General features: G+C 41.7%; 1 protein-coding gene across 2 annotated transcripts in view; it reads left to right on the top strand.

Annotated features, from left to right (window-relative positions):
- Nucleotides 1-26,451, top strand: part of LOC139449133 (glycerophosphodiester phosphodiesterase domain-containing protein 5-like) — a 69,970-nt gene that overhangs the window by 20,990 nt on the left and 22,529 nt on the right. The window contains exons 1-5 of one of the 2 annotated variants that reach the window (XM_071230618.1): nucleotides 3,471-4,188; nucleotides 21,490-21,593; nucleotides 22,742-22,835; nucleotides 24,493-24,651; nucleotides 26,344-26,437. In XM_071230618.1, the coding sequence (XP_071086719.1) occupies nucleotides 4,141-4,188; nucleotides 21,490-21,593; nucleotides 22,742-22,835; nucleotides 24,493-24,651; nucleotides 26,344-26,437 (499 nt within the window). In that variant the 5' untranslated portion in view covers nucleotides 3,471-4,140. Of the gene's footprint in view, nucleotides 1-3,470; nucleotides 4,189-21,489; nucleotides 21,594-22,741; nucleotides 22,836-24,492; nucleotides 24,652-26,343; nucleotides 26,438-26,451 lie in introns of those variants that run through there. The other variant, XM_071230617.1, reaches the window with a different exon arrangement.

Genomic DNA, 26,451 nt, shown 5'->3' on the forward strand with positions numbered 1-26,451 from the left:
GTGTTGTTGATGATTGTCAGCTTAGTCCTAACATACAGCAACAGTGGGCTACACATAGACAACCACCAATCACTCTCTGATCACCTTCCAGACGTACTGACTCTCATACAAATTTAACTAATTTCCTCGTCTTTGACTTCAGCCATCACTACGAAACCTGAGTCTACTAAAATGATTTCAGTCGAGTAAGTTCAGCTGCAAAAAATCATTTATAAAATCCAACTTTTACCGAAAAAAATCCCCACTACACAAGTTAGGGATGAGTAGACAAAAAAATATTTAGACAGAGACTGTTTTCATGTTTTTGAATAATTAGTGATAAATTATTAATTAATATTTATAAGTCAGAATCATGAGTTTATATCAGTGAAAGCGACATATCCTGTAAGTTTCCAATGTTTGTAACAAATCATTTTTCTGGATACATTTGTGCTTCTGTTGACTGAGTACTTTGTATTGCAGCTGACTGCCATGCGTCAACACGAGGGTTCGGAACTAAGTCAACAGATCCTTGTCATAGTCATAATGTTAATGGTTAAACATTCAGGCGGTCCCTTGATTTAAATTCTAGTGCAGCTAACCTCAGTAATCCCAGAGGACATTCCTCAAGTTTGAAGAATGTGAAATACTTTTATCATTTGTCACAATTCCTGAAAAAATTAAGTAAAAAGTTTTCAAGATCTAACAGTGCTAAATTCAGTTTGTGGATGTTTGGTCACTGTAATTAAAGGGGAAGTGTACACGCAAAAATCACTTTCTTTCTTTTTCTAAACAAAACGCAATTTTAGAATTAGTTAGTATCTGTGTTTGAAAATATACACTCATTTTTTTTCACAGTGAAAGTAGGAAGCTCACAATAGTGTGAAAGTGATATGCCGTTATGAGGCCTTCGTTTTACGAGCGAAATAGGCCTGAGTTATCCCCCTTAGATTATGACGTAATTGGTGCCAATTCAACTTGGTCCCTGTCTATTCTCAACGCAAAAGATATCAAGGACCAGTTTGCGGTAAAACAACATGGTCTACGACACACTCCGGCGCAGTGGTGACTCAGCATAACACAATTCTGGCTGGCATCTGAGATGCTAGAATCACAAAACTGTACCTACACCACGTGAAGCGGCTCTAACAAAGCATGATGACGTCATAATGTTTATCAATTGGCACCAATGACGTCATATTGCAAGGGGCATAAGCCATGGTGTTTTTGTTATGGAAATAGAACACTTGGTAAATGTGAAAAATATAAATCGTTTTAGTGCAATAAATATGTTAATTAAATATGATGTTTTTATATTTTTGTCTATGATACTTTTATGTTAACACTTTTAATGTGGAGAAAGTACAAGAAAAAATGGTTCATTTCCGTGTGAACTTGCCCTTTAAGCTACTTTCCTGATCAAACTGCTGAGTGTGTCAGTCAGTAGATATTTTATCAGTAAAGTCAGGTGACATTGTCAGTCCCATGTACTGTCAGCAGATATGGTAGAGCTGGATTTACCCTATCTGTATAGATGTGACTGACCAAATCCACATACATTAGCTGCTTATTATAAGCGCTACAGGTTTATTTATGTAATACTGCCATTCCCTTGAACAGAGCCCTGTGAAATTAGCAACATGAACATGTTGGAGGTATTTGTATGAGGGATATGCCAGACTGAATAACTGTGACTAATATCTAAGGTATTGCTGAATGGAGGTCTAGCTGTATCAAAGGTAAAACTGCAGGTGTGGGTAAAGATATGTCACAGGTAAAACTGCAGGTGTGGGTAAAGATATGTCACAGGTAAAACTGCAGGTGTGGGTAAAGATATGTCACAGGTAAAACTGCAGGTATGGGTAAAGGTGTATCACAGGTACAACTGCAGGTGTGGGTAAAGATATGTCACAGGTAAAACTGCAGGTGTGGGTAAAGATATGTCACAGGTAAAACTGCAGGTGTGGGTAAAGGTGTATCACAGGTACAACTGCAGGTGTGGGTAAAGATATGTCACAGGTAAAACTGCAGGTGTGGGTAAAGATATGTCACAGGTAAAACTGCAGGTATGGGTAAAGGTGTATCACAGGTACAACTGCAGGTGTGGGTAAAGATATGTCACAGGTAAAACTGCAGGTGTGGGTTAAGATATGTCACAGGTAAAACTGCAGGTGTGGGTAAAGGTGTATCACAGGTACAACTGCAGGTGTGGGTAAAGATATGTCACAGGTAAAACTGCAGGTGTGGGTAAGGGTGTATCACAGGTACAACTGCAGGTGTGGGTAAAGGTGTATCACAGGTACAACTGCAGGTGTGGGTAAAGGTGTATCACATGTAAAACTGCAGGTGTGGGTAAAGGTGTATCACATGTAAAACTGCAGGTGTGGGTAAAGATATGTCACAGGTAAAACTGCAGGTGTGGGTAAAGGTGTATCACAGGTACAACTGCAGGTGTGGATAAAGGTGTATCACAGGTAAAACTGCAGGTGTGGGTAAAGATATGTCACAGGTAAAACTACAGGTGTGGGTAAAGGTGTATCACAGGTACAACTGCAGGTGTGGGTAAAGATATGTCACATGTAAAACTGTGGGTGTGGGAAAAGGTATATCACAGGTAAAACTGCAGGTGTGGGTAAAGGTGTATCACAGGTACAACTGCAGGTGTGGGTAAAGGTGTATCACAGGTACAACTGCAGGTGTGGGTAAAGGTGTATCACAGGTAAAACTGCAGGTGTGGGTAAAGGTGTATCACAGGTAAAACTGCAGGTGTGGGTAAAGGTGTATCACAGGTACAACTGCAGGTGTGGGTAAAAGTGTATCACAGGTACAACTGCAGGTGTGGGTAAAGGTGTATCACAGGTAAAACTGCAGGTGTGGGTAAGGGTGTATCACAGGTAAAACTGCAGGTGTGGGTAAAGATATGTCACATGTACTACTGCAGGTGTGGGTAAAGGTGTATCACAGATAAAACTGCAGGTGTGGGTAAGGGTGTATCACAGGTACAACTGCAGGTGTGGGTAAAGTATATCACAGATAAAACTGCAGGTGTGGGTTAAGGTGTATCACAGGTACAACTGCAGGTGTGGGTAAAGGTGTATCACAGGTAAAACTGCAGGTGTGGGTAAAGGTGTATCACAGGTAAAACTGCAGGTGTGGGTAAAGATATGTCACAGGTAAAATTGCAGGTGTGGGTTAAGGTGTATCACAGGTACAACTGCAGGTGTGGGTAAAGGTGTATCACAGGTAAAACTGCAGGTGTGGGTAAAGGTGTATCACAGGTAAAACTGCAGGTGTGGGTAAAGGTGTATCACAGGTTAAACAGCAGGTGTGTGTAAAGTATATCACAGGTAAAACTGCAGGTGTGGGTAAAGGTGTATCACAGCTAAGTCTGTATTGCAGGTGAGACTGACTCCGCCCACACAGGTAACGCTTGGCTGAGGCAGGTTGCAATACAGAATGTCAGATGTCAGAGAGGCACAGCGTTGGTTCACGTCAGATTATACAGTGGGGAAGGGTTCTTGCTAGAGCTACTCCTACTATAAATCACCAGACACTGTCCTTCAGTATTGCTACAAATTTGACCTTTGTTGAATATTGGGCTTGGATTTCTCTGGAAACTTTCACAAGGATTAGATTGCATGAGGATTTATTTCAACTGGATTTCATGAACAGCTGGGATCGTTTTATTGCATGTCAATGTCATGCTAGTTAACAAAGAAAACACTCTGTAGGCTGTGGCTGAGTGTTTGTGCGTGAGATCTGTGATCAGTGTCCCCAACTCACTTCTCTCCCTAGGACATACAAACAGAGGCTACTGTTTAGGAAATGCACAATTTGTTCCTATGGTAACCAGATGTTTGAGAAAATATAACAGCCTGTAAAAAATTGTTATTATTAACCTGGAATTTAAAACCTGACATATTGAGGAGTCGGCTGTTCATATACAAGCAGGTTGGGGATGTGAGGAGTTCCAACCTGAAATGTACGTGCTGACTGACAGGCCCATGTGATGGACGGACAGCTGATTTCTGATATACCGGCATACGAGCAGCACGACAGCCCTTGGTAGTGATATAACGCTGCGGCGGCAGTGAGGACTGGAGTCCACTCATCTCTTCTATCAGTGTGCCAGCATCTGTTGCTGCGTTACTGTGCTCAGTGATGGCCGACTATAGCAAACATACTAATGGAAGCCGCACCACTAGAAAGGTATCTATGTTACAAAATAATTTAGGACAAGGGTATTTTTATTGTTCTTACTTGTTTATGTTTATTTGTCTGTTATTTATCAGTGATTTTGACAAATAACAGGTAATGTATGACATTTTTATATTTTGTCACATTTCGATACTACACTCAGCATTGCAACTTTTAAAGATTATTAAAAAATGTTGATACATTTTTTTAGAAAACTATGAACCAGTGTCGTAGAATATAACACAATCTTAAATATGTTTATACTTTTGATTTAAAAGTTTGCTAATGTATGCAGTGCTGTAATTTAAAGGGATCCTGATTGCTTGTATAGTATTTGAATATAGGCACCCACAAATCTTTAAGGTAACTTAGGGTTATTTTACTGGTGTGTTATATATAGGTATTTATTCCCTGTTGATTGCTCTGTTTGACGGGTGGAAATGTTTACTTACAGATCCTTCTTTGTTTTATAAATGTGTTAAAACTAAGTCAGCATGACATTAGGCATCGTTGCTGTATGTCGGCATGAATACCTCAGTGAATGTAAACAGGGATATACTACAAACTTGTTCTATGGTTACAGATTTGGGGAAGATAAAAGATAAAAGTCGATTATCAATATCAGGTCATGAAATGGAAATTGTTTCCAGAATACAATGGCTCCAATGATAACATAAATGATAACTTTCCAAGACTATTCCCCTTCAAACTGATAACATCACTTATAATTAGAGTTGTATGTTTTACAACAAGTCCTTTCTTTGCAAGAACTTCAGTGTGATGTTTCTTTGTATACACAGCTTGTATACGTGTCACAGCAGATGTAGAGGGCGATTGGTGGCTGGTTAAAACATGAATGTATCTGGGTAATGCGCATGTATCGTTGTTGATTGTCCTCGAGCCAAACTTGTTGTTAATGGTCTCTATACGCTGAGACAACCCTTCATTGTTGTCAAGTAATAAAGATAATGGAGGGATGTTAGCCGACTTATCCTTGATGACTTTCACAGACTTACTTTGACAGGATTGAAATATGGGGCAATTGGACATAAGTTGTGGAATTGATGTGATCGCTAGATGAGATGGAAATAATGTCTGGTGGATGATCATGATGCTGTGCCAGCAGCTGGAACACTGGAGTACTCTTTAACCCCATGTGTCGCCACAGCTTCAGACCAACATTAAATCTCAAAAATAGAAATAGTTGAACATTTTTGTGTTAAATTGTCTTTTAATAGATAATGGAAAGGAGCCCAGAGAATCTCTTCATTTTCTTAAACATGTTAAAGTGAGACATTCTAGACTTAAAGTAATTGTTGATTTGGTAGTTTCGGATAACTTTGTTTCATGGCCAATGCAAGAGACTACCAGTATTTGCTTGGCTAAACTTTCAAACCCAGGTGACCCTTGGTTTTATTTGTTTTATGTTGCAGCTTATATTCAATCATATCATTTTAGTAAGCCTCACTAAGGATCCTTCATAAAATATTACCTGTGAAGTCCCAGGTTAGAATAGGTCTTCAGCAACCCATGCTTCCCTTTTGCTTAAATTAGGCAACTATGCTTATTGTATAAATTAGACTAACGGGATCGGGTTGTCTGAGCTCGCTGCATGTTTATGCATGTCATCGAATCGACATAAGTAGATTGATGCTGATGTCAATCACTGGATTGTCTGGTCCAACCTTGATAATTTACAGACCACCGTCATATAGCTGGAATATTGCTGAGTGCGGCGTTAAACACTAAACAGACAAACAAATCATAAAAATATTCTAAGAGAGAAAATTCTCCTTTGAGTTAAGTAATTGAGGATGCTGGTGAAAGGCAGTTTTATGTACGGTGGATGAAAAATAATTTGATGTCCGTCTTCATAAAAACATTTCCGTTTCACACTTACATATGTTTAAAAATAGATGACTAAAGGAAGTTGTTTTGATAAGAATCCCAGACAGCCAAATAAAATAGTCAAACCCTAAGATGTTACATAGTAAACAGTGGTCTAAATTAAGGGGAGTCCTTAAAGTGTCCTTCTATGGTGTTTGACCCCCTAAATCTTAACAAGTAATGCCAGGGCCCTGACAAGGACCCATTGACTCAGGCTTGACACTGAATAATGGTAAATTGTGTGTGTGTGGGGGGGGTATGTGTGAGTGTCAGGGAAGGGGGATTGTTTCTGTGTGTGTTGTGGGGGACGGGGAGGTGACTGTCATGAAACAAATGATGGGGGCTTCCTTTGTGGGAGGAGGGTGTGTGTGTGGGTGGGGTGGGGTGTGGTGGGGGGTTGGCGGTGTGATAGCATGGACTTGTATATAGGTCTGTGATGATAGTTGTGAAACTGATGGGGGGGAGGGGGGAGGTCAATAGTTGTGAAACTGATGGGGGGAGGGGGGGAGGTCGATAGTTGTGAAACTAATGCTGGACTGAGAGCCAAGTCTTATATGTGTAAGACTTCCTTTGTGTGTGTGTGTGGGGGGGGGGGGGACAGTCAGTCATGGAACTGAACCTGGACTGAGTTCCAAGTGCAACATTTGTAGGACTTCCTTGGGGTGGGGTGGGGGGTGATAGACTTGAAACTGATGCTGGACTGAGTTCCAAGTGCTACATGTGTAAGACTTCCTGAAGCACTCATTGGTTCTTACTGATTGGGTCATCTGTGAGGTCAGATACAGGTCAGTCTCAATGACCAGTCCCTACATCCCGACATCCAGGCTAGCTGTCACCCTGTTCGTGACACAACTGTGGACCAACAGGAACAGTCATACTGTAAACATAGCCTGGCACAATGTGGACTAAAGTGAAAGATTTTGGAAAATATATGCTCAAGATGGTGAGTTTGATGAACTATCAGTCGATTCTACAATCTGTTAAAACTAGACTCTGATTAATCTGGATTTCTGTCAATTCTGGACCACATTTATGGTCAAAATTTACTAACCCTAAGATAAATGATATTTTATTTATTTATTTATTTATTTATTCATTCATTCATTCATTCATTCATTCATTCATTCATTCATTCATTCATTCATTCATTCATTCATTCATTCATTCATTTATCACATGAGGCTTCTGTCTACATAGGAATAAACTATCACAAAACATGCATGAGTCCTGTTTAGACTGATTCCACTGTAGAATGTCAGATGGGTTTACAGGACTTTACTGTAGTTGAGGGTTTGACACTGATTGATGATGGTTGTGTGGGGCTCCAATTGTTGTAGCGTCCTCATTACCCCTGATTTGTGATGGTACAAGTATTCTGAAATCCATATACCTAAAGACAGACCAAGATAGATTATATCGCAATAATGTTGCCAAGGCGATTAATCAAAATTTGAAACACCTGTATCTGGATGAGATCGGAGAAATAAATATTACCATCAGTGTTGGCTGCAGCCGCCTCCCCAATATCATGTGGTCGGTAATTCTTCAGTGCTTAGCGTAAATAATCTTGTATGTCTTCCTTCTTATCTGTCTGTCATCTGTAAACAATGGTTCAGCGTTGAAAACATTACAGCACAATAAAACCCTATAAAGTAAACACAAAACTAACAATGTCCTCTTCATCATTTTTGGCAGAAGTGCAGATGAGCAACATTCTCTAATTCTGAAGGGCGGTCGGGTAGTCTAGTGGTTAAAGCGTTTGTTTGTCATGCCGAGGACCCGGGTTCGATTCCCGACATGGGTACAATGTGTGAAGCCCATTTCTGGTGTCCCCCACCGTGATATTGCAGGAATATTGCTAAAAGCGGCGTAAAACCATACTCACTCACTCACTCTAATTCTGATTCTAGCAAAGCTCATCACATAGCCGAAATAGTCAACTTTGTGTATCGGAAATAGACACAATATTGTTATCTAAACCAGGGTCTACCAAGTATTATTCAGGTCAGTGTAAAATATATCTGAGCTGTGGGGACTAGTGGCCCAGTAAGCTGGAATTTGCAGTATGTCAGGTGCATCCCGTAGGTGTGCCAGAGTTCTCATTATCCGGGTTTGAATCTCAGAAATAAACCCTGATTATGGTTCATGGTTTGTCAGCAAAATACCCCATCGCCTGGTGTTTCATCAAGCAGGGTTAGAAACAACAGCTTTTGTCCACTAGTCCTTATAATGATAACATATAGCAAAACCCTTTAAATGGGCCAATTTCTACTAGTCCTTAGGATACCTTTACTATTGGGCAGTTTGGTAAGGATTACAGGAATAGTGCCAACTTGTAACGCTGATCAAGGTAGTAAATACCAAAGACCTGGGTTTCCAACCACACCGTGTCGTGATGGAATGTACATACTGTTCAAAGTCATCTTCCTGAGGCGAGGGTGTTGACTGACTATAAAAGTCCAGTTTCCACCCTTGCCGAACTAGGTTGCAGTTTCATGGCTCGATTGTAGCGCCACCAGTGGCTATTACAAGTTATGTCACTTCTATGTCCCTCCTTTTGACAAATCACATTCCACCTATCATAATACTTGCATTTGCTTCAAACAAAATGGTGGCACCCAGTCAGAATGATCTGATCGATAATCAAGATCTAGATTGTAATAAAACAAGTCTTTAACCTCCCAAAGTGCATCCAATTATTTGAGCACCTTGATTAAAAACATGAAAAGGTTTGGAAAATATCTGTCAACTCCGAGTTGACGGTACACATGCTTTGCAAATCTTGCGTTGGACCTAAATCGCACGGAAGTTTACGAAGCTGGTGTTGATTTCGTTACGCAATTTTGATTGGACTATGCATAGACTCGTTACTCCAGCCAAGATATTACTAGCAAATTGCAGCCTAGTTAGGAAAGGGTGGAAACTGGACTTTTGTAATCAGTTAACTCCCTTGCCTCGGGAAGATGGTTCAAAGCAGGGTTGTATATAATATTTTAGCCATGGTATAACCTGTCGTATATCCCCTGTGACTGCCATCCGTCTCCCGCATCCCCTGTGTGCCCGGTGTGACCTTCTGTCAGTGCAGTTAGCAGTCAGGGGGCAGAGACCACCACCATGTGAAGCTGCTGTGATTGAGGGATGTGTCTGGAGTAACCACGGATGTTGTCATTATATAACCACACTGAACTCATGGAAGAGAGAACCTTTTAATTATCCAGGTTGGGTCGTTTTTTTCTAGATTAAGGATGACATCGAGCTGTCCATAGCCTTATTCCTACTTTTAGAGATTTATTAGGAGTGTGAGATGTGGGGTCAGAAGGCACCATTTCTTCTCAGTTCTTGGGCCTTGGATTGTTTTGGGGTTTTTTCAAAATAATTTGTTCCAGAAGATACTTGAAGAAAGTAATTTTGCTTCAGATTACGAAAAATAATTGCTAGATCTCCTGAAAAGAAACGGGTTCAAAATATATTTGTTTTGCCTCAGACTTCAGTGAGTGCTGTGAAGTGGCAATTAATTTATTTGACACTGGCAGCAGGCCAGCCCATGTTTCAACTTTGATAAATGTACGGAACCAGGGTGCCACCTGGTTTTGTCTGGTGCAACTGGGTTTTAATGTCAAGTGAAATCAAGTTCCTTAAATGGAGCCCTGGATTATAATAAACAGTGACAGTATACTATGCATACATGTATATATGATAATAGCCCAATAAGCAACTCTGGCATGGGAGTGGTGTATTATGTCACATCATTATGTGGGCTATATCGGGAGGAAGGGGTGGGGGGATACAAGTGCACTGTGGGGTCAGTCCTGTACCAAAGTAGCTGTCCCCCACACAGTGTGTGTGTCAAGGTGCAAGGCATCAGTGTAGGGAGTGTAGGATACAAGGGAAACGCTGTCTCCCATTCCCATCTCAACATCTTCATCCCGGCTGGTGTCACACATTGTCAGCTCCTCACAGTGTCTGCTGTGCGGGGATGTCGATACAGGCGATATCATCTCCTCTCTACCTCGGACATGAGTGTAGATTTATGTATACAGAGACACATGATGATGGCAGCTCAGGAGGTATTGTCAGGGGACATTAATTCACTTCAGAGCTCAAAACTTGTCCCTCAGGGCAAGAGATAATATTTTCACGTGCCCTGTTCAATTTCAGAAAGTTTTAGGTTCTCAGTTTTTATTTACGGAAGAAAGGTATTGTCAGGGGACATTAATTCACTTCAGGGCTCAAAACATTTCTCAAACCCAACTTGTCCTGCAGGGCAAGAAGATAATATTTTGTACTCGTCCAGCAATATTTTCATTTACCCTGTTCAATTTCATAGTCTTATGTTCTGAGTTGTTATTTAAGGAAGACAGTGCAAAATGATTCAGAGTCCTGCCATCTATGTTCATCTCTGCCAATTCAAACTCGCTCAACCCTGTGTCTTGCAGATTTTTTTGTTTTTTTTAAATTATCATACTGTTTTTGAGACATTTACCTTTTCTTGACCTCTTTGTTAGTGAAATCGTGTTTTTTTTGTTAACCCCACCATCTCCATTTAATAACTTCCGTATGCCAGAAAATCAATCATGACAGCTGTTCACTATCGCTTTGACATTTGAGTGTCAGTAACGAGTCGCTCACAACAAAAACACTTTTTGTTAATTATCTCTTTTAACATGTGTAGAAACTAGTTTCGATACATGCTGCACAAACCACTTCCTGTTTATTTCTGTAACCTGAGTTCGGCATTAAACAACAACAAACAAACACTCACTCACTCCAATGTGGACATAGCCAATTTCTTGATGCAGTATGACTTGAATATTGCCAAAAATGTGTGTCAAACCCATATTCACTCGCTCGCTCAAAATATTCTTCATTGTTGATTTATTAAGAAATTTGTATTTGGCATAATCATTTTGTACATTCATCTTATCGACCCGTGAAGATCCGGGTGGAATAGGTCTTCAGCAACCCATGCTTGCCGTGTCGTAAAAGGCGACTAACAGAATCGTGTGGTCAGGCTCGCTGACTTGATGCTCATGATGTCAATCACTGGATTGTCTGGTACAGACTCGATCATTTACAGACCACCGTTATATAGCTGGAATATTGCTAAGTGTGGCGTTAAACAACAAACAAACACACATTGATCTTATCCAGGTTTTTGTATTGTTCTTGCTGTGTTCTGTGCGTGGTCTGCTCCTTGTCAAGAGAAGCCTAGCTTGCACCAGAGAGCTGTACTCCCTATAATGTTTAGTTACACTGACAAATGACCATGGCCGGCTCAGGGAACCCACAGCAAGGTGAAGAGTGGCGTGGAATGCTAATTGGGTGCCGCTTCATAAATCTCTCACTGCAAGCCATGATTGATGTTGTTACAAATTGAAAACAGAATTTCAAAGTAATTACTTGACACTGCCAAAGTTTCACCCAATGCAAGAGGCGGGATATGGGACTGTTTATATTATTCATCAGTGTTAACTCCCTGTGATAGGCCACTCGATGCCATACGTGCCACACAGTCGTCACCACTGACTCACAAGTTCCTTTTTCTAATTTTTCTTACCATACAAAAATTTGGAAAAGTCTCTTCAGTGCAAGGTATCTTTTTTCTTTCTTTTTCTTGGGGGCATGGGTGGCCCAGTCGTCTAAGGCCCGCAATTTGCTGTGCAGAGTTGCACCCCCTGGGCACGCCAGAAACCTATGATTGTGGGTTCAAATCCCTGTTCAGCCCGATTATGTTTCTAGGTCTGTCAGCACCATACCCAAGCTTGTGGGTTTCACCCAAGTGGTAAACGTCTCAGACCTGCATCTCTTCGAGCTTTCCTCCGACATTAAGCTGACACGCCGTGTATAATAATGGAATACTGTTTAAAGCGGCGTTAAACCCAACTCACTCACTCACTCACTCTTTCTTTTTATACTCATCAGTAAAGTGACATGTCTGTGCTGTATAGCTGGAATATTAGCTGGAGTTTTAAACAACAAACAAAACAAACAAAATGCGACTGTGACCTAAAACAAGATTCTCTCACTGCAGTGAAACGTTTGTTGCTTGGCTCTGGCTATTTGGCAACAACCCACAGTTTGGATTCAAACACCACTGTCTGCTAACTGATGAATAGCATCTCTCAAGGCAATAACAAGTACCTGGTGTTAATCACCAGGTATAGGCCCATGCTAAATGATCACATGAACAGTCCCGATAGACTCTTCAGTTCAAGGATGACTCTGCCACACATTAAGCACAACACATGGCACCCTCTGACATCATTGATAACCGGGATGTGTACCGATGACAGCTCTGACATTGATGTGGCAGGAAGTTCCTGATTGCGTAGAAGATACATACATAGTAGATATATAGGAGGATCCTGAGGGGGGGAGCAGGGATGCACACCCTCATTTTGGGAGCATGCCTAATATATATATATCGGCCAGTAAATAATTGTAAATATTTGAGCCTGGCCATACAATCCAGTGGTTGACGTCATGAGCATCGATCCATGCAACTGGGATATGACGACATGCAATCAACCAAGTCAGACATACATGCACTCTCCTGGCAGCAGTATCAGGTTCTTCAGACTTCATCTTACACGTGTAACTCCCTCATCGGATGCCTTGCCACCCGATCCATTTAGTCGTCTCTTACAACAAGGATACGCTGTAGCATGGGATGTATGTTTTTATCAGTAGCCCCAAGGGGTTAATGATAAGTAATGTGGGTGATCAGATATGCCATACAGACCCTGAAACACAACCAGATCTGAAATTCCCAAATCAGTACATGGGCCAGTCAAGATTTCTTTATATCAGTAGACAATTTGAACAGAAATCTTAAAATGTTCTCATTTCAGAGGGTATGTGTTTAGTCTATCTAAGTGTAAACATATTGCTACACAATTACAAACACATTTGACTTGGCTGGCAAACACAATTTGATTTGAGCACTGTTTGTATATAAGTAGCACCAGTCCTTAGGGCTGGGACTGGTAACCCGGGTCCCCGGGTCGGGTGGGTACCGAGTAGGACCCGGGTACCCACAGGATTACCCGGACCCGTGGTTAGTCATGCGATAATATTGTTTAATGGTAAAAATGATCAAGAACTCTATGGTTACACTGTAAGTGATAAATGTTTACATTTCTTTCTGACTTTGCACACATTCCTTCTGACTTTATATGTTTGCATAATGATAAAACATCAGTCAACTTCAGTGTAGGCATGACCAGATCGGTTTATACATGTATCTAAATTTATTTTGACAGGAGTACGGTCAATCTATTCCCAATAGGACATATATTACCTATCTCTTGAGACCTACAGCGGGTACCTGGGTAGGGTGGGTAATAGGGAGGTGGGTACCCGGGTAGTAAATTTGGACTCGTCCCAGCGCTACTAGTCCTGCACCATGACCGTGGAATATATTTATTTTATGAAAAAACAAAACAATCTAGAAACGTATACAAAAGCAAGTCTAGCCAGCTCTAGCTAGTCTATTGAACAGAAATCAGCCTAGGGAAAATTATTTTTTTTATTTCAAGAAGTCAAGAAGGGTATTGTGTAATATAAGATTTCATAGACTAAATGATCGTCTAAAGTAGCACTTGTGACAAAATACACCTCAATACACAGTGTCAATGAGACAGTTAAATCTCTGAGGTAACTCCTGTCGAGAGGGCCTCTTTTTGCAAATATATGTATCCTAAAGTACCCTTATCTCTACGCACATAAAAAATATGATAACATTTTACTTCTGGACAGTTGCCATTATTTCTTGGTGAGACACAGAACACACACAGCTGATTAGAAGCAGGGGCTTTGTTTAATGGAGGATAAATCTCGCCCTCAGGAACAGCCAGATAAAAGAAAGATCAGTGATGGCTGCCCGACCAGTCAAAGAGTGGCGTTTAAAGTATGTTTATGTATGTCAAGGGTCATAATCACTACAACCTGGAAAAAAACCATCCCACATGTTGGAGGGAGATAAGATTCTGACATGAGGCATCAGTGGGGTGATTGGGCCGCCATACACTGACCACCTGTTAATGCAGGGGAGATTGGAGTGGAATGTCCGGGGCTCAGATAAGTCCATGGGACCACTGGCAAAATGCTGGCTCCAAATTGTTTGTTTGTTGTTTAACGCTGCACTCAGCAATATTCCAGCTATGTGATGGCGGTCCGTAAATAATCGAGTCTGGACCAGACAATCCAGTGATTGACATCATGATCATTTTCCTACGCAATTTAGATACCATGACATGCATCAACCATGTCAGAGAGCCTGACCACCCGATTCCATTAGTCGCCTCTTAAGATAAGCATAGTCGCCTTTTGCGGACCTCTTCTACCCCGGATCTTCAAGGGTCAGGGGTTTCAGTAACCGATCTGGAGTATGTGTATAAACGTTCTGGTCTCGTCAATTCTTCCTAGATGTTGTTGTATGCCACATCAACAACACAGGAGCTACACTAAGTCAGGGCAAGACAAACCAGTCAGAAATAAGTCAAGGGTCCTTGTCATAACCCTAATGTTAAACATTAAGGAGGTCCAAACATTCAAACGACATTAAAATAAGACCTAAAGGACCCTGGCACCCCCCTTAATGTCAAATGCTGCAAGTTATTGTTTGATAAAAGAACGGTCCACATCATCTAGGTCCGTTGCCACGTGCAATAAACCGATACTGTAAATTCACCTCTAACGACAAGCAGAAGGTTGCTGGGTACATATTTTGATCTGAGACTCATACCCTTTATATATTGTTTTGTTTCCTGTTTGCTGGACTCTTAGCCTGTCTGGGGGCACGGGATGCCCAGTCGTCTAAGGCGCCGCGATTCTCTGTGCAGTGTTGCGTCCCTTGGGCACGCCAGTAACCTATGATTGTGGGTTCAAATCCCTGTTCACCCTGATTCTGTTTCTAGGTTTGTCGGCACCATACCCATGTTCATGGGTTTCACCAAGTGGTAAACGTCTGAGACCTGTATCACTTCAGGCTTTCCTCCCACATTAAGCTGACATGCTGCAATATAAATGGACTACTGTTAAAAGCGGCGTTAAACCCAACTCACTCACTCACTCACTCACTTAGTCTGTCTCACAGTGTCTGAACCACATCATCTTTCCTTCTGTAATACTGTGACCCAAACTCAAGCAAGTCTGGATATTCCACAGGTTCTGAAAGTCACGTGATACAGGGGCTCCGTTTCAGTTTACATGTAGTAGCTTCTTTCTATCAAAACAATACAATTTGAAAGACTGCATATTGAGATCTAATCATAATAGGATGACTACAGTATCTGGAATCTCACAGAAATGTTAAAAATGAACTTTTTACTTGTTGCACAACTTAAAAGCTTTTAGCGTAAAGAGAGTGTTGTGATAAGAGGTCATGTATAAAACGTGTCTATATCTGTAGGAAGCATTCCTCAGGAGTTTATAACTAGGTGGTGTGGAATGAGATGTGAACAGCTTGGGGAAGGCGCCTCCATGCTTGCCAGCAGTTCCCAGTCAATGTCAAGCATGCTTGGTGTTGTCAAGCTGTTCATTTTTATAGTCCATTTTTATATAGTTATACCAAGGTTCCATCCGTCCGTCTGTCTGAAAATTTTATCCGTGCAATTTCTTTTAAACTATTCAGTGGATTCATTTTGAATTTAGTACATATAATCTGTGTCATATGGAGGGGTGCAGTCAAAAGAAAAAAATTGTTTATATTAATATTCCATTTTTTTATGAATTTTTCAAACCCTAACTCTATCCATTATTTAATTTGAAACTAGGCGGGTCGGGGGTCACTCACTTTTGCCCTTGTTTAGAACTTGATTTAAATGTTTACATTTTTTTTTTCATTTGAACATTGAATAAAATGGTTCATTTCCTCAATTTACTTTTAAAACATGTAATTGTTTATCAAGGTTGTTTCGTATTTTGTTTCAAAAGTGAAAAAGCTGTCAAGAAGATGGTGTTGTAAAGTCATTAGTTTTGATGGGTAGTTGTGAAGTGTATAGCATGTCGACATCCATGCCTGAGTTGAGACACGTGTAACGCAGGATAAGATTGCGAGACCAAGTCGCCAGGGAAATGGACTTCACAGATAAAAACAACACCTCAGCAATTTTCCACAAAGAAATGAGAAAAATATGACTTGTTCCGTTTTCATCACATATGACTTAACACGTTGAAAATAACACACTTAAATGTTTAATTACTTCACTGAGGATTGGGCAGATGTGTGAGTGAGTCAGCAGCTGGGGGTGATTGCTGGCCTTTGATGGGAGGAAACTCCCTGGCGTGCACTTCCAGGCCTGGGCCTCATCTCCGCTGTGTCTTGAGTCTTACTCCAGCAGGTTAAGTTTAGGTCGGCCAGGAGACTTGTGTCAGTGTGTGTTCAAGAGGCAGGAGAGAGTGTTCCTACTGACCCAATTTCCTACTCCACACCTCAGTGGGTTTGTGAGGTCACCCAGTAGAGTGGTGTGGTTAGTTACAGGTTGGTGACTTGCTGGTCCTCCGACTCTCATGTCGTGGATTGGGTGGTCCGGTTGGTGACTTGCTGGTCCTCCGACTCTCATGTCGTGGATTGGGTGGTCAGGTTGGTGACTTGCTGGTCCTCCGACTCTCATGTCGTGGATTGGGTGGTCAGGTTGGTGACTTGCTTGTCCTCCGACTCTCATGTCGTGGATTGGGTGGTCAGGTTGGTGACTTGCTGGTCCTCCGACTCCCATGTTGTGGATTGGGTGGTGAGGTTTGGTAACTTGCTGGTCCTCTGACTCTTATGTCATAGATTGTGGCTCACAATATCCAGGAATTTATCTAGGATTCAAGATTAAGGGTCTCTGGAAGAGAAATTGGGAAAATAAATTATTTTGTTCTTATTTTCTTAAATTCAGTGGTATTTTAGACAGGTGGGAAAACATTGCATTCAGTGCAATGATGTTAACCAAACTATTGAAGCCTCATCCTCTATATTTGTCCTGTTATCAGCGAGGGGCAGGTCACCTCAACACAGCAGTACCACCATCAATAACATGTATGGTGATTAACATGAATGGGGAAATATCAGTGTGATTTCCCCTGGCCAGTTTGGTAAGTGTTCTGGCGCAAGCAAACAAAAATGGGAGGTGTTCCACATGTTTTGACCCGGGAAGATCTGGGGTAGAATAGGTCTTCAACAATTGGGATTTGGTGGTTTGGCTCGCTGACTTGGTTGATGCATGTCATCGTATCCCAATTGCATAGATTGATGCTCCTGTCATCAATCACTGGATTGTCAGGTGCAGACTCGATTATTGACAGACAGCCGCCATATAGCTGAAATATTGCTGAGTGTGATGTTAAACAACAAACAAACAAACAAACCATGTGTTGTAGCCTGCATACATAAACAAGATGGTGCGTGATGGTCACAAATGGGTTTGAAACAGTGGTTGTTCCAGGGTCTCGTCCTCAAATAACCAGGATCTGTCAGGCAACAGGCGTTCTGTACTTCACTTTGTCTGTATTATATACTGTTGGAAAAATCGTAATCAGCTGTCCATTTCTGACTGCAGTTATCAGTGGAAGTCGTTTCAGTAGAGTGGCAGGTTGTTGTTCAACTACTTGCAACAAAGATCTACTTCCCTTTTCACAGGAAGTGTGCCCTCCCAGCAGAGATTGGTATCTGTGATTGTGTGAAGTGAGCCCCAGTCCCAGTCCCATGGGATCAAGACACTTGTCTGAAGATTGCTGTACATCCCTTGTAGGCTAGACTCACATTTGGTCTATGGAATCTCATATTACACAATACCCTTCTCGACTCTAAAAATAAAAAAAATAATTTTCCCTATGCTGATATGTGAGCTGGCTGGACTTGCTTTTTTTTATTTTATAAAATAAATATATTCCTCAGTCATGGTGCAGGACTATTGTGCATTGTAATGATTAAAGTATGTATTCCGTAGTTTGGTGGCTCTCTGGAGGTTTTCATTGGTTAGGCCTGATTATGAACTGCAGGCCTCTTGCCCGACTGTCGATTACTGCACCATGCCAGCTGGCTGTCAGACAGGCCAGCCGGTGATGTTTAATCGCAAATTCCACATTTTCATTGACAAAGTTTGTTATGGTGTTGTTCCTTCACCTGAAGCGAATCAATGTTTTTTTACAAAGAGAAAAAGAATTTGATGAAAGATTAACCCATACATAAGCCGACCCTTTTCTACAGAATATTTTACTGGTCCTCAATATTTGGCTTATCTGCAGTCATAAATGGTAGCATTTGTCACCACCTTTCTGTAACCTGCAAAAAGACTCATCCATATGCGAAAATATGACAAACCAATCAAAATGTGCGTATGATTTCATGTTCTTTGTCAAAGAATCCCTCAGAAATAATTTTTGATTTTACATATGTCTTGCATCTAAAAATGTATCCAAGACCCAGTTAAGTGTGTTCAGTCATACTGTATAATTCCACATGTCCTGATGTGCTTTTAATTGCATCTGAAATACATATGATATATGGGGAAATATATGTGAACCATTAAGCAAGTTCATTGCAATGAGTTGACAATTGTTTTAAGTATTGCCTGTTTACACTAAGACGGAACCTGATCGCAAAAATGGCCATGAGAAGGGCACACGTTGCTATTCGGCTTGTCATGGAATAACACGAGTTGGTCACAAACTGATATGGTAGGTGGTCTGCACAGGGCTACACGCTGTTATGATACAGAGGCTATTGATGCTGGAGTTGATGTGAAGTTCCTTCTGTGTGATGGGCTTGGAGGGTCCGAGCAGTCTATCAAAAACAGCAAAACCAACACATAAAATACACAGCAGCTCCTGAGGGCTGCTGGACGGGAGGGCCCGATTCTCTTGGTTAATCATTCATCTGTGCCTCATCCTTGTCAGACGAGATTACCATGTGTAGCAATGTTGTTATATAGTAACTTAATAACTTTTTCGTCTCTGAAATGACACCATTTATCGACTGTTAATTATCTTTGTATATATAATTTCTACTCCACACTGCAGACAGTGGAGCAGGGTTGATTGTGTACAGTTGGGTATGGTTATCTGGCTCACCACAATTGAGATCGATGACATTCATCAACCAAGTCAGCGAGCCTGACCAACCGATCCTGTTAGTCGCCTTTTATGGCAAGCATGGGTTGCTGAAGACCTATTCTACCCTGAATCTTCACGAGGTGTGGAGCAAGGTTGATTGTGTACAGTTGGGTATGGTCATCTGACTCCCCTGGTGTAAATTCAAGATTCAGTGTTCCAGATTCTTCAGTACAGTATTGGAGGACTCGTGGCCCAGAGCCAGGCCTCAAAGTTGCCACTAAAACGGTCGCCAATGCGACCTAAATTTCAATTTGTCTACTGTCTAAAATTCAGATGTAGCCAAATGCCTACCTGAAAAATATCTTGTGGCGACTAAATTCTATTGCTACACAATAGTAAACACAAAAATAAACATGTCTGCTACTAATTATACTCACAAATAAATCCTCCTAAAGTCAACAATGAACCGAAATACATCAATATTAATTTAATTAGTATTTTATTTAAGTTGATAGTTTATTGGATAAGCAAGGATATACCTATAATCTATTAACATAAATTGCATCATTGTTCGAGTCATAAATAACAAAACTCATGTACAGTTTCCACTTCTATACAATTACAAGACTAGTGCTATGACCTGTGCATTTAATAGTTATTTGATAAAAGATCATTTCCAATGCTTTGGGCTACTTACAATATTGGCTCGACCTCTTTAATTTACCACTGGCTACCTGGAAAAAAATATTTGTAGCCATAACTTGGTAAAAATTTAAACTTTGAGGCCTGAGAGTACAATACAAGTTTGGTTTATCAGAGAACATGCAGTATGTAGGCATGAAACAGGTAGAATCCAGTCTGTGATAAAAGCTTTTGAGTCTGTCAGGCAAACACTCACAATTTTGTTCAGATCGGTCTTTGTACATGGACCTTTAATAGTTGAGCTGGTACCAAACGGAATATTCGTAGATTCCGCTCCGGACTAGTGGCGTGCGGTAGAAACTAACGGTTTTAGTCCACTAGGCAAAAGGGCAATTTTCAACTCGTCCTTAGTATACCTTAACCATTGGGCAGTTTGGCAAGGACTATAGGACTAGCGCCAGTTTCTATCACTGGCTTTAGGTTCATATTATATCCCTAATTTTGTTTAGATCAGTCTTTGTACATGGACGTTGAATAGTTGAGCTAAAACCAAACCTGAATATTCGTAGATTCCGCTCCGTACTAACGGCTAAATTCACAATTGAGCTTTAGGGTCATGTTATATTTTGTCCGGAATGGGTCCTAGCTGTCCAATGTCCCACCAGGAGGAACACGTGCACATCAGTTGTGAACATGCACTGTAGCTGGCTATCTGGAGTTGGTATGGAAAGTGGTTTATGGGCTGTCAAGTACTCAAGTGGGTTGATGTAGAGATGCTTTTATACCTGTAAGTGTTTGTTTGAAACTGTCTCTTGTTTCACGGCGGCACAGCTCTTTTACACCATGATTGTGGTGTGTTGGAGATAGGGTGTGTTTCTGTGACCTGGTCTTGTGTTGGAGGTCTCTATGTCTGGGAGGAAAATTAACCAAGAACGTCCACTATCCTGATTAGTGATAACACATAGCAATTCCCCCTCCCATAAAATAATTGAAACAGGTCTTAGGATATCTTTAACATTAACAAGACTGGTCGGGTCTAGTGCTGATATCCATCCCGGTGTCTGTGTTTCATAATGACCAGTTCCTTTCTCTGAGACAGCCCCATGGGGGTTCTGCCAGACATGAGGGCGACTAATTGATCGCTCAGTGACTTGGTTGATCGTGTGTCATCGTACCCTGATGGTGTGGATCGTTGTTCATGATATCAGATACTGGTTTGAATGGGGCGGTCGGGTAGCCTAGTGGTTAAAGTGTTTGCTCATCACGCCGAAGACCAGGGCTCGATTCCCGACATGGGTACAATGTGTGAAGCCCATTTCTGGTGTCCCCTGCTGTGATATTACTGGAATATTGCTAAAAAGGTGTAAAACCGTACTCACTCTCTCAATGTTTTGAATGAACCAGACTCAATTGTTCACAGGCTGATGAGTGCAGTGTTAAGCAGCCAACGAACAAAACAAAAGCAAAATCCTGTTCTTGAGATTTATGTTTCAGTTTCACTGTGATCTGTTCATGAGATTCGTGTTTGTGTTTCAGTGAGACTGTAACATGTGTTTGAGATTTACGTTTGTGTTTCAGCAAAACCGTATCATGTGTTTGAGATTTACGTTTGTGTTTCAGTGAGACTGTATCATGTGTTTGAGATTTACGCTTGTGTTTCAGTGAGACCGTATCATGTGTTTGAGATTTACGCTTGTGTTTCAGTGAGACTGTATCATGTGTTTGAGATTTACGCTTGTGTTTCAGCGAGACCTGTTCTGGTTCAGCCTCTTCTGCCTGACATTCCTCTACATCATCTTCTACTTCTACTTCTGGCTCATCGTCAAGAACAGCTTTGATGACCTCAACTGGTGAGTGACCACAGCCATACCTCCACACTAATTGCACAATATATAGCCATGGGCCTTGATGTTGAAATGGAGCTGGGTTGAGTTTGTTTTTCCACAAGTGAAAAACGGTATTTATCCATCTACTACCTATGATGAATAGACAGCATCTGTGGATAGACCCGTGAATATCCGGGTAGAGAATAGGTCTTCAGCAACCCATGCTTGCTATAAAAGGCGAATATGCTTGTCATAAGAGGCAACTAACAGGATTTGGGGGTTTGGCTCGCTGACGTGGCTGATGCATATCATCGTATCCCAATTGCCTGGATCGATGCTCATGATGTCAATCAATTGATTGTCTGGTCCTGACTCGATTATTTTCAGACAGACATCATACAGCTGGATTATTATGTGGCATAAAACAACAAACAAACAAACAAACAAACAAACAAACAAACAAACATAGACTTATAGAAAACATGGATCACTGGGGAGCCCAGGGGTCACATTGCAGGTTCTGGTTTGGGTGACAATATGACTTGACAGTTCTGTGTGAAACCTCCATAGTCCGGACCCGATCAACTTTTCAGCATTTATATATACTTAATTAAATATATCTATGTACCAATAACATGTTGAATTGGAAATTGTTTATGCAGATGATTTCCATGGGAAGGTTACTGTCTGGAGTAACACTGTCTATGGTTTCACTGTATGATTTCACTGTTTATGGTTTCATGGTCTTTGGTTTCACCAAATGATTTCACTTTATATAATTTCACTGTCTATGGTTTCACTATGATTTCACTGTCTCTGGTTTCATCGTATATGATTTCACTGTCTATGGTTTCACTATGATTTCACCATCTCTGGTTTCACTGACTATGATTTCACTGTCTCTGGTTTCACTGTCTATGATTTCACCGTCTATGGTTTCACTATGATGTCACTGTCTATGGTTTCATTGTCTATGGTTTCACTGTATGATTTCCCAGTCTATGATTTCACTCTATAATTTCACTGTCTATGGTTTCATTGTCTATGATTTCACTGTCTTTGGTTTCACTATGATTTCACTGTCTCTGGTTTCACTTTCTATGATTTCACTGTCTATGGTTTCACTGTCTATGGTTTCACTGTATGATTTCACATATGGTTTGTGGTTTCAGGCACATGTTTGGGCTGCTGAGGACATGGGTTCCCTGGTACAGAATCATCCTGGGGCTGACCTGCGCCGTGTTTGCCTACTTCATTATAGTCATGGTGGGTAGCTATACAGGATACCAGCCCCCCACCACCGCCCTTACCATGCTGACACTGGGTTGTCATGGCCAGGGTCGTGTAGTGGCTAGAGTGTTGGCCTACTTCATTATAGTCATGGTGGGTAGCGGTACAGGATACCAGCCCCCCACCACCGCCCTTACCATGCTGACACTGGGTTGTCATGGCCAGGGTCGTGTAGTGGCTAGAGTGTTGGCCTACTTCATTATAGTCATGGTGGGTAGCGGTACAGGATACCAGCCCCCCACCACCGCCCTTACCATGCTGACACTGGGTTGTCATGGCCAGGGTCGTGTAGTGGCTAGAGTGTTGGCCTACTTCATTATAGTCATGGTGGGTAGCGGTACAGGATACCAGCCCCCCACCACCGCCCTTACCATGCTGACACTGGGTTGTCATGGCCAGGGTCGTGTAGTGGCTAGAGTGTTGGCCTACTTCATTATAGTAATGGTGGGTAGCGGTACAGGATACCAGCCCGGCACCACCGCCCTTACCATGCTGACACTGTGTGTGAAGCCTATATCCGTGATATTGCTGGAATATTGCTAAAAGTGGCGTAAGACTCACACACTCCCCACACGTGACCCGAAAATGTTGCCTGCCCATCTTCAAAGTTATCTGCCGCATTCAGATATTATAAATGTTGAAAAATCACGAGAAATAAGAGGCAAATCGCGTCTTGATTCAGTTGAAATAATGCAAACAATTAGTTGAAAATCTATGAGCAGTTATAATAAAACTGAATATGGAAGTAGTCTTAAAATTATCTGCCAGACAGTCAGGCAGGTGGAGGAAAATTGTATGCGGCCCGACAGAAAAGTTACCAGCCGCAGCCAGCGGGGCTGGCGGTTACTTTGGACAGTGCCGATTCCCCGACCCTGGTCCTACCTTCAGCAAGATAACAATGTCCTGTGTTTTGAACTAATTGTTCTACTAACAATGTGGTACTGTGGTCCTTGATATCTTCTCCCATAGTTTTTGCTTCAAGGGAACTCTTTATATCTTTAACTTTTTTAATTTTGATTAAGCCAAGGACCCCTTGATTTCCATTCATACTTTGACTACTGCTGTATGATCGAACCTGCATCCCATTACTCACACATCCAGGTAGACCCGTGAAGATCCGGGGTACAATAGATCTTCAGCAACCCATGCTTGTCTTCCTGTGAAGATCAGGGGTAGAATAGGTCTTCAGCAACCCTTTCTTGTCTTCCCGTGAAGATCCAGGGTACAATAGGTCTTCAGCAACCCATGCTTGCCGAAAAATCGACTATGCTTGTCATAAGAGGCGACTTATGGGATCAGGTGGTCAGACTTGCTGACTTGGTTGATGCATGTCATCGTATCCCAATTGCATGGATCGATGATCATGATGTCAATCACTGGATTGTCTGGTCCAGACTCGATTATTTACAGACCGCCGTCATACAGCTGGAATATTGCTGAGTGCAGCGTTAAACAACAAACAGACAAACAAACAAAATACATACTAGGATTTCAGGTACGATGTGTTCAAAGCAGCATAGCCCTAAGCCACTGACCCATTGCTCCACCTCTAACCATGGTAGTCATCTGTGTTTTGTGCTATTTTCTGTTCTGACTGCTGTGTAACATCCTCTGTGTTGTGCTGTACTTGCAGTGCCTGGTGTTGTGCCACGTCCTGCACGGCCACCAACTCTACATCCACCCGGTCCACATCGCTGTCATCCTTTTCAGCCTGCTGGGCTGCGTTGCCATCACGGTTGCCGTGGAGTTGATGTGGCGCTCTGAATGGACACTAGTATTACTCTCTCTCAGGGTGAGTTCACCTCATCAGCTCAATATTTCATGATGTGCAAGGCCGTATTGTGATACGTATCACGATACATTGTATGATTCTACATTTTAAATTCAGAAGCAATTTGAAACACCAGTGTATGATTTGAAGTTTAGAAATGGAACAAAAGATGCTGGTACTGAGTGGTACAACATTATGTTTAGCCATTCAATAAATAGGCACTGATGCATGCTTGTGATGCACGCGTTGGGTATTTGGCAAGTGTGTAACATTAAACACACATTACAAAATCGGCATTTTAAATCACCCGATATACCGAGCATTAAAAATGATATTATGATGCGTATCGTGGAAAGAGTGAACCTCAATTTTCCGACTTGGTAATAACACGCACCCTTAGTAACCAGCACCCTATGCTTGTCTAAAGAGCCGACTAACAGGATCAGGTGGTCAGGTGGTCAGGCTCGCTGATTTTCTTGTCATCATGTCCCAAATGCATGAGTCAATGCTCATGACGTAAATCACTTCATTGTCTGATCCAGACTTGATTTTTTACAGACGCCTCCATATAGCTGGAATTTAAACAACAAACAAACAAACAAACAAAAACTCATTGGTTGAAAGCCTGGTTACTATCACCTGAACCGCCTCCGTGGTCTAGTGGTAGAGCATCATCCCAGAGAGCGAAAGTTCCAGGGTTCCATCCACGGCCGCGTCATGCCAAAAGCCGTTAAAAGATGCTACTGGTTGTCACTCTCGGCTCGGAGTCAGTATGCTGTGTCAGAGTGGGATATTCATGTTAAACTGTGGCTTGGTATCTCAGTGGGCTAGCACTATAAAATCGGCATTAGTCTGGACTAGCAAGAGCAGACACACTTACACACACCTGCATGCACTTTCCTATATAAGTGCAATAATTTTGGATGCGACATCAAACCCCATTTCATCACACCTCACTACTCACTATGCTAACCATGCAATTTTGTGTTTTTGGGGATGGTGGTTTACACTTGCTGTAGCACCCAATGTACTGAATCTAGTCTCGCAGTTATACTCACCACCAAAAGAAACGCAAACCATAGAAACATATACTGATATAGAGAAGAATGTAGTTAAGAAGACATGTTTCCAATGTGTTCCACTTAATGACAAGACTGACAATCAGTTACGTGTTACCACAAAGTGTCTTTATTCGTATCATGATATGCTCCACGTGATTTCTAATCTTCACACGCTAATCCTGCATGAGCTAAACAGTGCATCTCAAGTCATGGATCTATATCCTCACATGGGATGTACACACAACATACCAGTATGTTAGTTTGTGCATTGAAACAATCTTTTATCTCTTGAGTGAGTGAGTGAGTGAGTGAATATGGTTTTACGCCGCTTTTAGAAATATTCCAGCAATATCACGGCAGGGGACACCAGAATGGGCTTCACACATTGTACCCATATCGGGAATCGAACCCGGGTCTTCGGCGTGACAAGCGATTGCTTTAACCACTAGGCTACCCGACCGCCCCTATATCTCTTGAATATGAGTAATTCTTCATATATTTACCAAAATGCATGGTAATCATGTTTCTTTTGTCGGTGAGTATATCTGGAGTGTGTATCAGTGTTGTGTGTATCAGTGTTGTGTGTATCGGTGTTGTGTGTATCGGTGTTGTGTGTATCAGTGTTGTGCAATGTTGTGTTCTCTGGTTGCAGATCACGGGACCCTTCCTCCAGATCGGTGCAGTTGTGCTGATGACTCTCATGACCTGGGTTATCTCCCTTCAGTGGTTTAAACTCTCACATTGGGGTAGGTAGGCACTT

Source organism: Haliotis cracherodii, unplaced genomic scaffold (genome assembly GCF_022045235.1).
Source record: "Haliotis cracherodii isolate W230 unplaced genomic scaffold, xgHalCrac1.p SCAF_7, whole genome shotgun sequence".
Taxonomy (NCBI): domain Eukaryota; kingdom Metazoa; phylum Mollusca; class Gastropoda; order Lepetellida; family Haliotidae; genus Haliotis; species Haliotis cracherodii.